The sequence below is a fragment of the Jatropha curcas genome, chromosome 10 (assembly GCF_041381405.1).
Source record: "Jatropha curcas cultivar XTBG-Jc1 chromosome 10, XTBG_Jcur_1.0, whole genome shotgun sequence".
NCBI lineage: Eukaryota > Viridiplantae > Streptophyta > Magnoliopsida > Malpighiales > Euphorbiaceae > Jatropha > Jatropha curcas.
In genome coordinates, this window is record NC_143160.1 from 2281384 (window position 1) to 2295527 (window position 14144).

At 35.7% G+C, this 14144-nt stretch overlaps 3 protein-coding genes across 4 annotated transcripts in view; 1 reads left to right on the forward strand and 2 right to left on the reverse strand.

Annotated features, from left to right (window-relative positions):
- Positions 1–285: 285 nt before the first annotated feature.
- LOC105648478 (Cleavage/polyadenylation specificity factor, 25kDa subunit) lies at positions 286–4457 on the reverse strand. The gene is made up of 7 exons (XM_012234879.4): positions 4154–4457; positions 3651–3696; positions 2140–2233; positions 1928–2001; positions 1386–1472; positions 1158–1268; positions 286–811 (listed from the first exon to the last, which is right to left on the reverse strand). Exons 1-7 carry the CDS (start codon positions 4270–4272, stop codon positions 740–742), a joined length of 603 nt encoding a protein of 200 aa, XP_012090269.1. The 5' UTR covers positions 4273–4457; the 3' UTR covers positions 286–739.
- Positions 4458–5429: 972 nt separating this feature from the next.
- Positions 5430–7003, reverse strand: RUP1 (Transducin/WD40 repeat-like superfamily protein). Its single transcript, XM_012234880.4, has one exon. The coding sequence runs from the start codon at positions 6985–6987 to the stop codon at positions 5725–5727; it is 1263 nt and encodes a 420-aa protein (XP_012090270.2). The 5' UTR covers positions 6988–7003; the 3' UTR covers positions 5430–5724.
- A 1969-nt stretch (positions 7004–8972) lies between these two features.
- MSH3 (homolog of DNA mismatch repair protein MSH3) overlaps positions 8973–14144 on the forward strand; it is a 7350-nt gene continuing 2178 nt past the window's right edge. For both annotated transcript variants that reach the window (XM_089715415.1, XM_012234881.3), the window contains exons 1-9: positions 8973–10100; positions 10897–11088; positions 11205–11369; positions 11463–11561; positions 11655–11906; positions 12462–12716; positions 12824–12955; positions 13349–13609; positions 13686–13757. In XM_089715415.1, the coding sequence (XP_089571541.1) occupies positions 9159–10100; positions 10897–11088; positions 11205–11369; positions 11463–11561; positions 11655–11906; positions 12462–12716; positions 12824–12955; positions 13349–13609; positions 13686–13757 (2370 nt within the window). In that variant the 5' untranslated portion in view covers positions 8973–9158. The remainder of the gene's footprint in view (positions 10101–10896; positions 11089–11204; positions 11370–11462; positions 11562–11654; positions 11907–12461; positions 12717–12823; positions 12956–13348; positions 13610–13685; positions 13758–14144) is intronic.

The window sequence follows — 14144 nt, forward strand, 5'->3', positions numbered from 1 at the left end:
CACGACTTGAAAAGGATACAATTGGTTTTAGCTGATTCTTGCTAAAAAATGGACTCAAATCAATAATCTTTTTCTCACCTAAGCTAACATCACGAGAGAAACGAACTCCTAATTTCATGGAGCCGCTTAAAGGGCCCAGAAAAATATATTGCATCAACAAGGGTAGATATTTACCCCTTTCAGTTCAAAGCAAACAACAGTTTCACCACCCCACCATCTAACAATATATATATTCTTCATATCAACTATCAAAGGCATATACACATGCAACCCAAACTCCAAGCATGACTAAACATTGCATGGTACCAAAATTTATGTTTCAAATAAATACGACAGTAATTTGTCATTCCCTATAATTTCACTACTCATACAATGGCAGCAGCATTAACTCTGCAAAACAGCCAGGAAATACAAACACATAGAATTCTTACATTAGCAGACCAAGTCTCAACTGTGCAAAATCCTAAATTAATTGTGACAGATCTCATGAACAGGGAATCTAAACTCATAAATAAACTCCATCCAGAAAAAGTACAATTCCACCATATACAAATAGGTGGGTTCATGACAATCATCCACAACCCCGGATACTTAGTCAACCAACATAAAAAGTTCTGTTATGAAGTACCATTAACTTGTGTAGCATATTATCCACTATCAGAATCATGCTATACTGTCTGTAGCCTTTAGGACTCCAAGCACTAAATTGAAGGTGTAAGCTCTTGAAATCCGTTTACATTCATGTAGTAATCATGTTGAACTGGAATCTGGAAAGTTGTTGAGGAATGGTTGATATAACTGGGCCATATCTCTGCCACCCAACAAGCAACATATCATAAAATAATGTTAAAAAATCATATTCTCTTTTTTCAGAAAACTGAGCAGGGGGAGGACGATGTCATGTATGTTATCTTCAAAGGAGGCATAGGAGTAATTGGGTGGATTGAACAAATGAAAAGTGGAAGAACCATAGGTGATGTAGCATGCATAATTAGACATGCTTGCAAGAGAAAAAAAAAAAAAAAAAAAAAAAAGAAAGAAAAAAAGAAAGATAGAGATACACAAAGCATATGGAGCAATCCAGCATTTGAAAACATAAAATATTCCAAATAACAAATCAAGTTTCAAATTTAGCATAGAATCCCACATGATCATACCTGCACATTGTCATAGAGTTCAAACAATGGGACAGCAAGAAGTTTTAAATTTTTGGGCACTGCAAAGTACTCTCTTTCAGACAATTGAACAAGGAAAAGCTTCTTACACTCCTGTGTTAACAAGAACAGAGAGGAAGGTAGATAAGTATACTTCATACAAACTGCCATGTGAAAGAGAAGGAACAAAAACCATAAAAGAAAGTCACATGAATTTCACAAATTAATGACCTTAGGCTTTGTTATGTGGGGAGGGCAATACGGATACATGATGGTCTCAAAGTTTGGCCTCCACCAGATGGCCACACACTCACCAATCTGCAAGAAGATGCCAAGTAACAAAAATACACATCAGAAAAATGGCAATATTTAAAATCCCAATTAACCCATAGAGCACACAAACAGCATAGGGAACGCCATCCAACAAATTCCGAGATATGCAGGTCCCAGTACAATTCCCCCCCCCCCCCCCCCCCCCCCGAGTGAAATCAAAACATAAAAGCAAATTATCACATACTGTGAAACTAACTCTTCTGAAAAAGAGCACATTAGAGTTGCTCATGACTCCATAAAGAATGATGGCTAGTACTGAGGAGTCCAGACACCATTTATGTGAATAATACACCGAAATACCATTTCCTTTTCCCTTTTTTTTTCTTTTATTTTTCCTGCCTGCTCATTCCCAGAGATATTTTCATATGTCAAACACGTATCAATTTCCAGTATCTTTGTTTTAAGCTACACTTAAACTAAAGCAAAAGAGGAAATAAAACCTTCCAGTCTGGCACAAGAGCAGGTGAATTAGCACCAAGCTTGCTGGTCAATTTTCTTTTCAACCCTTCAATTTCTGTCACATATGCATGTAAAATATAAGCAACACGATATCTGGAACAGATGTAAAACAAGAACACATTCCACCACAAACTTAATGAAGACGAGACAATATAACAGTAACAAAGATACACGCAGATGAGTGAAGCTATACCATTCTCTCCTGGCTTTAGACGTCCGCCAGGCAGTTTGCAGAATGTATTTCCAATTTGCAGTAGTAATATATGAGGATGATTATGCTCCTGTACCTGCAAGATCAAACTATATGTACTAAGCCAAGAGACAGGTAAGCGGCATCTAGACGTTTATCTTGAAAATGTTACCATGCCCTTTCCCTGTCCACTCAAAGATTTCACAGATTGAAAAGGGCAAACATGTGAACAAAAAATCTTACCAGAAAGCACAGCGGTAGTGGCATATCAGACAATAAAAAAGCAACAAAAATACAAAGAAGCTGATTCCAATAACAGAACGTTACTTTTTTAAAATTTGACAATGAGAACAAGAAACCAATTTTTTGGGCCACATAATTTTGGATTTACCCTTGAGAGATAGCTACTTGCAAGTGAAACCAGTATTTCACCTTTGTCAGTAGAGATGGTAAAAGCATTTAACTCAAAGCCATGTCTATTTCAACAAATTCTATAATTTATCTACCATATATTGCATAATATATTCTACTGAAGAAGCTCCTGAAATATGAAATTGAAATCCGTAACTTCTTTATAGAAAAATATAAGAATTCAGGGGGGAGGGAACAGCAGCAGCAGCCTGAGATATTCTGCCCCATGATGGATCGTTTACATACACATTATTGAGATGGGAGTCGCATGATTTGTTGATCCATCTGATGCTATCCCATTTATTTATAATCCAAACATGATACTTGATAGTATAAGTGGTACCCTTAACCCACCACCACCTTTTCCATTGTAATAGAGAAAAGACTAAGTTGCAGACTTTTGATTCCTCTTTTTATGGGCAGGGATAAATAAGTGGTGCTGAGTTATGATTCATATTTATTACAAAAGTTATTGTCTACTGAGGGATCCCGATAAGCTATAAAATGATGTTTAACGATAAAAATTATTCTAAGATTGTCCAATTTGTAATTATCAAGAACACTAAACATTGCACTCAAACTTGTCTTCAAGTGCAGTTAAGTGAAAATTGGAAGGCAAACGGGCAGAGTGAGTAGGAAATGAAATTGTGATCGAAGATTTACTCTCCAATACTAAATAATAAATAATTCCACCTTAAAGGTAGATCAACATGAAAATCACAATCTTACTGACTTACATCCGGTGATTAATAAAAAATTTATAGCAGAACAGAAGCCTCAATATGTTCTTTAGCTTAAGAAGAAATACCAAGCACTAAACAACACGGGCCTCAATAAATTTTCTCTCTTCATAGAGAGTCAAACCTACATAAATTGATTGTCTAAAAACTAAAATCCTCACAGACGAAAGAACGAGATACGGCTAGCAGACAACTAACAGAGTTCGTTATTATAATGAACTTTAAATTACTAAAAAAGAAATATCACATTTTGACATAGAAAATTGACAAATCACACAATAAGTAGAACTGCATCGTATGATAAGTCCATTTTGCAATACTTATTGCATAAATCTAAAAAGGGAAAAAAAATGTTTAACATACCAGCAAAATTGCTTCAACACTTGTCCTCATGCCCTCTTTCATATAGCTGTAACACAGGATCAACAACAATAATCAAATTCTGGCACATTTACATAGGAAAGCCCTAGAGTCCTCAAATTATTAATACACCACGGAAATGTTTTTTAAAGTTCGTAGCTGCGGGAGTTTCGAATACTTGGTAGCAAAAGCAGTCGGCTTTTATCTCCGCATCCAACGGGATACCTGATTTTCCAATCCAAGTGAAAACCCCAATAGGAAAAATAAAACTAGGGTTTTCCAATCACTAATTAATTACAAATACAGCGAATAAATCATCTCAAATTCGGGCCTCGGTTAACTTCTAGATGAACCAAATTAACTTACATAACCCAAAAGAATAAGAACAGATGTAATTCTTTCCTTCAGCGAGCTTTTTTCGCATTCAAACAGAGGGCCAAGGTTTATCTAGGGTTTTCAATTGCTCATCATTACAAGTCAGAGAGAGAGAGAGAGAGAGAGCTTACTTGACTTTCATGCGAGCGAGACGATCAGCGACGGAAGTATCTTTCTCCATTTTTGGCTCTTTGGTCCCGAATGTATAGCTCGACAGAGGATAGGTGTTCACCACCGATGAGTTCACCATCTTCCTCTCTCTCTGATTTCCAACCCTAAATCAAATTGAAATGTTCAATTTATTTAGCTTCTTACTCTCTAAAACTAAAAGAGAGTTTCCACTTTCCACTCCGTCTAGAATGTTTAACAGCCAGAGCCAGTGAGAGAACAGGACGGCAGCCGGGGATTAAGAAGTGCGATTCAAATTAACCCAGTGGTTTCGTTTCTCTGCTAATTACTTGTTCTTGAGTTCTTCTCAAGTAACACTACCGTGGAGAAAGTTTCGGTAACAGCCAATTATGACCGTTCGATCGATGTTGGCTAGTTGGACGCTTCACGTGCGTGACTACTCAAATATTTTTCAGCCGAATACGCTGTCGTTCGACAATTGATCCTTTACTCGACGGATAATGTGGGCCTAATGTACCATGAGTTTGCAATTTCACCCTATTTTAATATTTTTATCAATTTTTTCTCCATTTAGATTCTTTATAGCAATAGCAGCCTTGATTACAAAAATACATATATAACCATCATTTATAAAAAGAAATTAATAATAGAAATAAGATTTTTTTTAAATATCAAATTATATTCATATTTAATAGGTAACACATTTATAAATTTAGAAATGTGATATTTGACATGTACAATTAAAGTAGCAATAAATTGTTTATCTATTTTATATTAAATAAATATAATTTGACTATAGATGAATTCAATAAATTTAACAATTAGAATATTTCATCATCAAATTATAGATAATATGAAAACAAAATTCGTAATTGGAAAAAATTATAATTCTTTAAATTTATTATTTCAGGATTTTTAGTAAGTAACATAAACTTAACAGTACATTTATTTCAACTGGATACATTAGAGCCATAAATATTTTTCTTGTTTGGTAAAAACATAAATCAAAGACCATATAGTAACATTTTTATGCGTAAAGATTCTAAATTTCGGTGAAAATAATGCTCTTGTATGTAAAAGCTTTTTAATATCAGCGTTCTTTTACAGCGTAAGATTATATTGTGTCGCCATTAAAATTTTCAGCTAACAAAAATGAAAAATGTTGGTTTCCTATTTATAACATATTTTTGGGTGGGAAGGGAAGATAATGTGGTTTTTTTCCAAATTTTGCACATATTCATAAAAGCAAAACTGTAGTATGCCGTCGCGTCGAACAAATTTTTCAAAAGATTGGTGTTTGGTCTTATCAGCAAAAGCATAGATCACATCGAATCGTACATAAACCATAATCTCCTCAGAGTACAAATTAAATATTTGATGACTTAAAATCATGCACGACCACAAAATTGAGACTCCAAATTCCAAATTTCACACTGTTATCAAAAACAGAGCAAGAACGCCAGCCACTTTTTTTAGTTAATATGGCGGGGCAACCGGCAACTCGATAGCTGTAAACTGAAAATTTTAATTTTAAAAAGGAAAAAAAAAAAAAAAAACCTTTATTTACGCCATTTTAACTAGGAGTTGTATTTGCCTTCCTTTTGCCTTGAAAAACTTTTAAGACACCATCTGATCCACCTGCAATTAGTGTGCACTTATCCTCTCCCACTTGCCTCCAGCAGACACTGCTGACAAACTCCTGGTTTTCCATACTTGAACCTGCTGTGTCGAACCCTTGCATCCATATGGGTTCTCCCCATCTCTTGTCATAAACGAATATTCGATTATTTTCTGATCCACAAGCCAATAAACTTCCATTCCTCCACACCGATAGCCCTACGAAATTCCGATTATTGACATGTCCCTTGTACGTGCGAATCATTTTAGACTCGTTTAAATTCCATAGCTTTAAGCACCCATCAATGCTTGCAGACACTAATGTATTAGCGTCCACAAACTTAACGTATGTCACAGTCTTTCTATGCCCATCGAGCATGATAACCGGTTTGACCATCATTCGAATATCGTATCCGTATGCTTTCCGGTCAGCGCATCCAATGGCTATCATCGATCCACCAAACGGATTAAACTCCACACAACAGACAGCACTGCGAGTCACGCTAGGTTGAATCGTAGCCACATCTCCATCCTCACAACGTGGGTCCCACATTTGCATGGTGCCATCGTCCGATCCGGATGCGCCCACCACCGGATTCCAATTGGAATAGTCCACGCTCCAAACCCGATGACCGCCGTGCTCATCTCGTTCAAATACCGGTAATCTTCTTTCAAGGTCATATTCCGTCACCACTCCGTCGTAGTCTCCGGACCCTATAATCCGGCTGTCAAATCCAGGTTTCCATCGGAGACTGCTAAGCTTAGCCGGGGTACACATATAGTAGTCACATGCATTAGCATGGTCTAAAGAAAGTATGTGTTCGTACTGACTACCTTTGTGCGGTAGCAAAGACTTAATGCTGTAGATTCTTATCTTTCTCGCTATTCCACCTGTGGCAACGAAATTTTCAGACTGGTCAAATTCGATAGCGCCAAGGGCGTGAGATACAGATTGGCTGTTGCTTGATGAAACTACCGTCTCAAGATTAAAATCCCACTCACATCTAGCTCTTTCTTCTTCTTCTCCTTCTTCTTCTTTATGGTGCTTTATGGCTTTGGTTTTCTCTTCTTCTTGTTTTGGCGGTTCAAGTGTAGTTATATTATGGAGTTTTTCAGAGAAGTTTTTCATTGCCCATTGGACCAATGAAAGCTTCCCATGAATTTCGCAAAGTTTTCTATATTGCTGGCTAATTGCTTTGTATAAATGATCACTCCTCATTGTTTCATTTATTTTTATTTTCATTTCCTATGCCCTCTTTATTTGATTTTATTTTCTCTTCTAATATAATGGTACTTAGTATTCCAACAAATTTACAACAATGCCATTTGTCTAATGTTTGGATCCAATCATTTGGAATTTTTGACTTTACAGAGATAAACTATAAAGTGTAACGGGAAATATATACCAATTTAACAGTTGAAATACTTGTGATTTGTAATTAAATTTTAGAGATTTAATTTGTGAAAAAATATTTATTAAAAATATCCGTTACTATGAGTTATGAAATGGATATATGAATATATATAAATAAATAAAAACTTAAAAATTTAATGGTAACTTCAGATGATTGGTGCTTTATTTTATTAAAATTGAATTGATATTAATAGTATTATTTTAGTTTAAAAATTAAAATAATAAGTGTGTATTTTGATTGGAAGGAAAGGGTATTTATGGTATGGATTTAAGTAGTATTTTGTATTGTGAATTTGTAATTGATATTTGTAAGAGAGTTGTATTTATTATAATAATTACTGAATTAGATGGCAGACAAAAGAGAAGTGTTGGTCGTTTTTGTGCCTCAACTTTAATGTATGGGAGGAGCGTGTGTGGATACAGGCTGTTCTTTTTCTACGCTTACGTGGTTTAAGGCAGGCCTTTTGTGTCCACTTTGCACGATCTCCTAGCCTTCAATCCCAGAATTAATATCTCGTGGTAAGGCATAGCTGCATGGGAATGGTTGGGCCCAATAAGTTTTGGGACGGTAACTGATATCTTTTTTATTTTTATAGTGCTAGTATTTGGTAACTTACTAAATTCATAAATTCACCCAAAATATTTCAATTTATATGTAAAGTCACCCATAAATTTATATAATATTTTAATTTATAAAATTAGATCAAATAAATATATTTTAAATAATTGAAAAATATGAAGATATTGTTTCAAAGCTAATATTTATATATAAAACTTAAAAACCACTAAAACTATTGTTAAGGTGAAAAATCATAATTTTAGGGCATAATAATAACTCTTTTTCCGAATTAAGAATGCGACAAAAATTAAAATAATAAAATGAGTGAATAAATTTATACATTTTACCCATTATTAAAGACAACATTCAAAAAAGGTGACCTTCAATTTGTTTTTTTTAATGTTTAATTTAATTTGAAAATTTTTTCAACGGATTTAATAAGAATATATGAGGATTACTTTATTATATAATCCATAATGCTTTTTTTTTTTTTTCTAAAAGAGCTTATTTATTTGGTAGATTAAAAAATAAAATTAATTATTTTTATTTCTCTAATATAAGTGAGAAAAATGATTTTCTACAAAGTTCAAGATTCGGCTTGAATTTTTTTGGGAACGGTAAAATTGCATGTTGATATATAACTAATTTGTTACTAATAAAAGTAAATAATGTTTTTCAAAAAAGTATCAAGTAGAGCTAGTACAATATATCTCTATACATCCATTCTCATATTCTTTAAATTATGAAAGCATATTACTTACGTTTGAGCACTAAATAATTTCCAAAAATTTTTATTTTTTAGTACGTCATGAAATATTTTTTTCATGTCATTAATTGTTCGTTAAAGAATGAGGAAAAAATAGAATCGCAAGTTTGACTGGATGGAGCACAAATCGGCTGGAATAGTTTTATGTTTTGACAAGATGTTCCAACTCGTTTGATGTTAATTTGTGTGCTTCTAACTATTTATCAAACATAGTTTTGGTGTAACGCGCTTAAATTGGCCAGGATAGGATATTGGGCTTCATTTTCTGGTGAGAGCAGGCTCTTTTGGCTTTGGCTGCCTTGATTTTCTCCATTAAAGATCTTGGGCCAAGCCCATAAAGACTTTGCTTATTCAAATTATCTGAGGCTATGAGCCCTTTTTTATTGTTTATTCTGTAACTAATTACATACTATCAATTATAGCTAGCAAACACTTTAAAAATTAATTATTATACATCCTATATGTAGAGTTTCGTCCGTCAAGAAATACAAGCCGGTCTATTTTTTGACAGAAGAACATTGAGAAGAAGAGTAAGTGTAAGCTCAGTTATGTATACAGAGAAGAAAAAGCGCGCCATATCAGTAGAATCCCCTTTTCCCTTTCTGTGTCTATAAGGTGACTCTCAATAATCTACCCATAAGCCTTCCGAGCATGGGCAAGCAGAAGCAACAGGTTATTTCCCGCTTCTTTGCTCCCAAACCTAAAACCAGCGATTCATCAACTCCAACGGTAAAAGGCCCGTCATCATCTTCTTCGTCTCCGACTCCGACCCCCAAAATTTCCGCCGTCGTATCCTTCTCCCCCGCCAAACGTAAACTCCTCTCTGCGCACCTCACCTCCACTCCCAAAAGGCCCAAACTTTCTCCTCACACTCAAAATCCTATTCCTACTTCTCCTAATCGCCATCGGAAGTTCCTGGACAAGTTTCTGGAACCCTCCCCTGAAATTATACAACCTTCCTATACTCAATCATCAGTTTCTAAAAAGTATACCCCATTGGAACAGCAAGTTCTGGACTTGAAAAACAAGTACCCGGATGTCCTTTTGATGATTGAAGTTGGTTATAAATATCGGTTCTTCGGGGAAGATGCGGAGATTGCGGCGAGAGTGCTGGGGATCTATGCCCACATGGATCATAATTTTATGACCGCCAGCGTACCAACTTTTCGATTAAATGTCCATGTAAGAAGGTTGGTTAGTGCAGGGCATAAGGTTGGGGTTGTTAAGCAGACTGAAACCGCCGCGATTAAGGCTCATGGGGATAACAAGGCTGGCCCATTTTGCAGAGGGTTATCGGCATTGTATACTAAGGCGACATTGGAGGCAGCCGAGGATGTGGGTGGGAAGGAGGAGGGGTGTGGTGGAGCGAGCAATTATTTTTGTTGTGTCGTGGATAAGAGCGTTTTGGTGGAGAATGTTGATCGTGGGTTTGATACTAGGATTGGGTTTGTTGCTGTTGAGATCTCAACTGGAGATGTTATTTATGGTGAGTTTAATGATGGTTTTTTGAGGAGTGGACTTGAGGCTGTGGTTTTGAGCTTGGCTCCGGCTGAGTTGCTCCTTGGGGAACCTCTTTCTAAACAAACAGAGAAGGTAGTTTTTTGTTTATATGGAAAAGACATTTATATATATGTGTGCGCGCGCGCCCGCTGAATATAAAATTTGAAATGCATTTGTTTGTAATTGTGATAAACAACCCTGTGAAGCATGCAATACAAATTGTCCGTTATGCCTGATTACTAAATGGATGTCAGGTTAGACGCTAATAGTTCACGTCTGCCAATGATTTTAGTTTATCACTGGGACCTTTTCAGGGGATCTGAATAAGGAATATTATGGAAGATTTATTGGCAATAAACCAAAGCTAAGTTTCTGACTTTCTGTCTCACTAATCCTGTCGGATCATGGGAATCTTTAGGTGGGTCTATAGATTCAAATCAATGAAATGCTAGTTATTTAATTACTAAAAAAAAAAAAAAACCATGAAGGAAAGATCTGGAGAATTTTAATTTGGTAATTTTTGCTCTGATGACTAACTTACCTTTAGAATTTGACATGCGTTAGTCATAAATTAGGACTAAAGATCATAATTTGGCCTAACATAGTTGGCTCTCTGTTCTGAGTTTCTTCTATTTAACCTTTGCCCCAGAATATTATAGCTCATAGTTGTAGATTTTGGGAATGACAGCTTTAGTTTGTATGTGGGGGGCTCCTATTTGTATTGACAAACGCCAACCTGATTGTGCAACAGATGATAGTTAATACTATTAAAATGGTAGTTTCATCAAGAATTAGACAAACTATTTATTAAAACCAAACTTGCAAAATATATAACTATATGGAGTTTCATAACTAACTACATAAAAATAAATTTGGCCTTCATGATCAGTTGCTGCTGGCATACGCTGGACCTTCCTCAAACGTCCGTGTGGAGCATGCCTCACGAAATTGCTTCAATAATGGTGGTGCACTTGCTGAAGTGATGTCTTTGTATGAGAATACAAGTGAAAATAAGGCAGCAGATGATGGAAAACAGATGATAGAGGGGACAGAGCAGGGCAGTTATTGCCTGGCTATTGAGGTGTGCATTTGTCTTGTTTGTCGATGATTATTTTTGTCTATGCTCATTTGTTTATTTTCTTTTATAGGTTCTCAATTTTTTTATCTTATCCTACTTTAATTTTCTTTATCATGAAGGGGATTATGAATATGCCAGATTTGGCCTTGCAAGCATTGGCCTTAACCATCCATCACCTAAAGCAATTTGGATTTGAAGGAATTTTATGCCTAGGAGCTTCATTTCGGCCTTTCTCAAGCAACATGGAGATGAATCTTTCAGCCAACACGCTTCAACAATTAGAGGTAGTTTTAGAGTGACGTTCCAATTATATAACACTTTCTGTTTCTCCCTTTAGACCTTGTTTATCGTCTAAATTAATTTGTCACTGCATTCAGGTTTTGAGGAATAATTCAAATGGGTCTGAGTCTGGCTCATTGCTGCATATCATGAATCATACTCTTACTGTTTCTGGTTCCAGGTTACTAAGACACTGGGTATGGGATGATCCTGGTTTTAATATATTTTTCTTGCAACTTTGTCTGCTTGCAAATGCCAATATACACTTCGTGTTTTATTGTGTGATACAGGTGAGTCACCCTTTATGTGATAGAAACATGATATCTGCTCGTCTTGATGCTGTTTCTGAGATTGCAGAATCCATGGGATCTCATAAAGCTTCACAAAATATTGGTGAGCTTGATGAAGTAAATTCTGATTTAACAACTGTACAAGCAGACTTCTATTATTTGCTTTCCTCTGTTTTGATAAATTTGGGAAGAGCACCTGATATTCAACGTGGAATAACAAGAATTTTCCATCGAACTGCCACTGCATCTGAGGTAATTATTGGCTTCTTGTTGGGACTGCTTGTCTGCTTGTACATGTGCTCATATCTATACAAAATCTCACACCTTACCTTTCTGGTTATTGACCCTAATAGTTTACCTTATATGTCTTTTCTCATTGTCAACCCTTTACCCTGTTCTTTTGCCAGCTGCAGGTAAAGGGTAGCACTAGCTATGTTTCACATTGTATAATTCATTTGTGGTACTTCTGCTGCATTTAAATCTTCATTTCTTGAATTTTTGGTCTATTTGTTGACTTGTATCTATTCTATGTCAATAGAATGTGGGCTCAGTTTACTGGCTGAATTTGTTCCATCTTATTTTTTGTGGATTTCTGCTGAAACTATTGACTGTAAATATAATCTGCAAGATAGACCCCCTTTTTTTTTTCTGGAGGGGGGGTGTGGGGGCAATTTTCGAAGTTCTTCCCTGAAACTACTTTTGGTCCTATACACTCTGAAGCGTCTGGACTGAAGGATCCTAATTGTTGACACTGATTTTTTCATCTTCTACATCATATGCTGATGGGTTTAAATGGTTGAATGACAGTTCATTGCAGTTATTCAAGCCATATTAAATGCTAGTAAACAACTTCAGTCTCTTCCCATTGAAGAAGAGCACAGAAATGAGAGAATTCAAGCAAAGATTGTGCGCTCAGTTTTATTGAAGAAATTGATTTTGACTGTGTCATCATCTAGTGTAGTTGGCAATGCTGCAAAACTTTTATCCGTCCTAAACAAAGAGGCAGCTGAATGTGGGGATATAGCAAACTTAATTGTCATTTCTAATGGTCAATTTCCAGAGGTTTGTGCTTTCTATGAATTTCATCCTTTCACCTTTATTTATTTATTTATTCACTTTTTACTTGTAAATTCCCTATGAATGTTTTTACTATGTTCTATCATGCATAGGTCGCAAGCTCAAGGAAAGCGGTTCAATCTGCAAAGGAGAAATTGGATTCTTTAATCAGTTTGTATCGCATGCAGCTTAAAAAGCACAATTTGGAATTTATGAGTGTATCTGGAACCACACATTTGATTGAGGTAGACCAGTCAATATATTCTGAGAATACTGAAATGCATTAGCTTTGGTAATGCAAGTCATCAAAATATTTTAGTCAATGCAGATATCACACTGGGGTACTATTAGCATACTAGGAATCCTTGATTTTATTGGACGCATAATTCATTTGGGAATTAGACTTTACAGTTCACTGATGTATGTTACTTCCATTTTTCTTATTTATGATATTAACTGTTTTTTCCTTGCTACTGGGCACGACTTTTATGGTGTATATTAGGCATGCACATTGAAGTCTTTTACCCCTGTTTGAGGTTGTGGAGTTGAATATTTTTCAATTGGAATTTGTAATCTTTATTTATCATTTTGGTTTGTAAGTTTTACTAGACACCTTCTATGGTTAATATTGAGTGCAGTTGCCCATAGATGTCAAAGTACCATTGAACTGGGTGAAGGTAAACAGTACTAAGAAGACAATCCGCTATCACCCACCTGAAGTATTGGCTGCCTTAGACCAGTTATCGCTGGCTAATGAGGAGCTCATGGTTGTTTGCCGAGTTGCGTGGGATAGGTTTTTAAGGGACTTTGGTAAATATTATGCCGAGTTCCAAGCTGCTGTTCAAGCACTTGCTGCATTGGATTGTTTGCATTCACTTGCCAGTCTTTCCAAAAATAAGGTACCCCCTTAGAGGCAATGAGAAGTTTCCTTACCCTTTGGGATACTATGTGACCTTTTCTAATAATCTGTTGCAGAATTATGTTCGTCCAGTTTTCGTGGATGACAATGAACCTGCTCAGATACATATATCCTCTGGTCGTCACCCGGTCTGTATTTTCATGTCAAACCTACTAATGCTGTGTGCTTGCTGAACATAATATGTAATTTTTTAATCAAATGGATCGTGGATAAAATGGTTCAAGGTACTGTGCTATTCGCTCTTCACCAAAGTGTTGTGAGGATGAGGGAATTTCTCTTTGATAGTTGTGGACTCATAGTTATAATAAAACTAAGATTGCTCATTTAACCTTTATATGTTATGATAAAAAAATTTAGCTTATTCACTTTTTGCTGTTTTAGAAGCTGAAACATGCTGGTGGGCGTAGGATATAAAATGGCTAAAACTTTTCCAAATCAACTGAGTCTGCTTGGTTGAAATTCGAAAGTAGATAGATTCTCAGTCACTAATATATTATGCTGGATTTTTTTTTTTT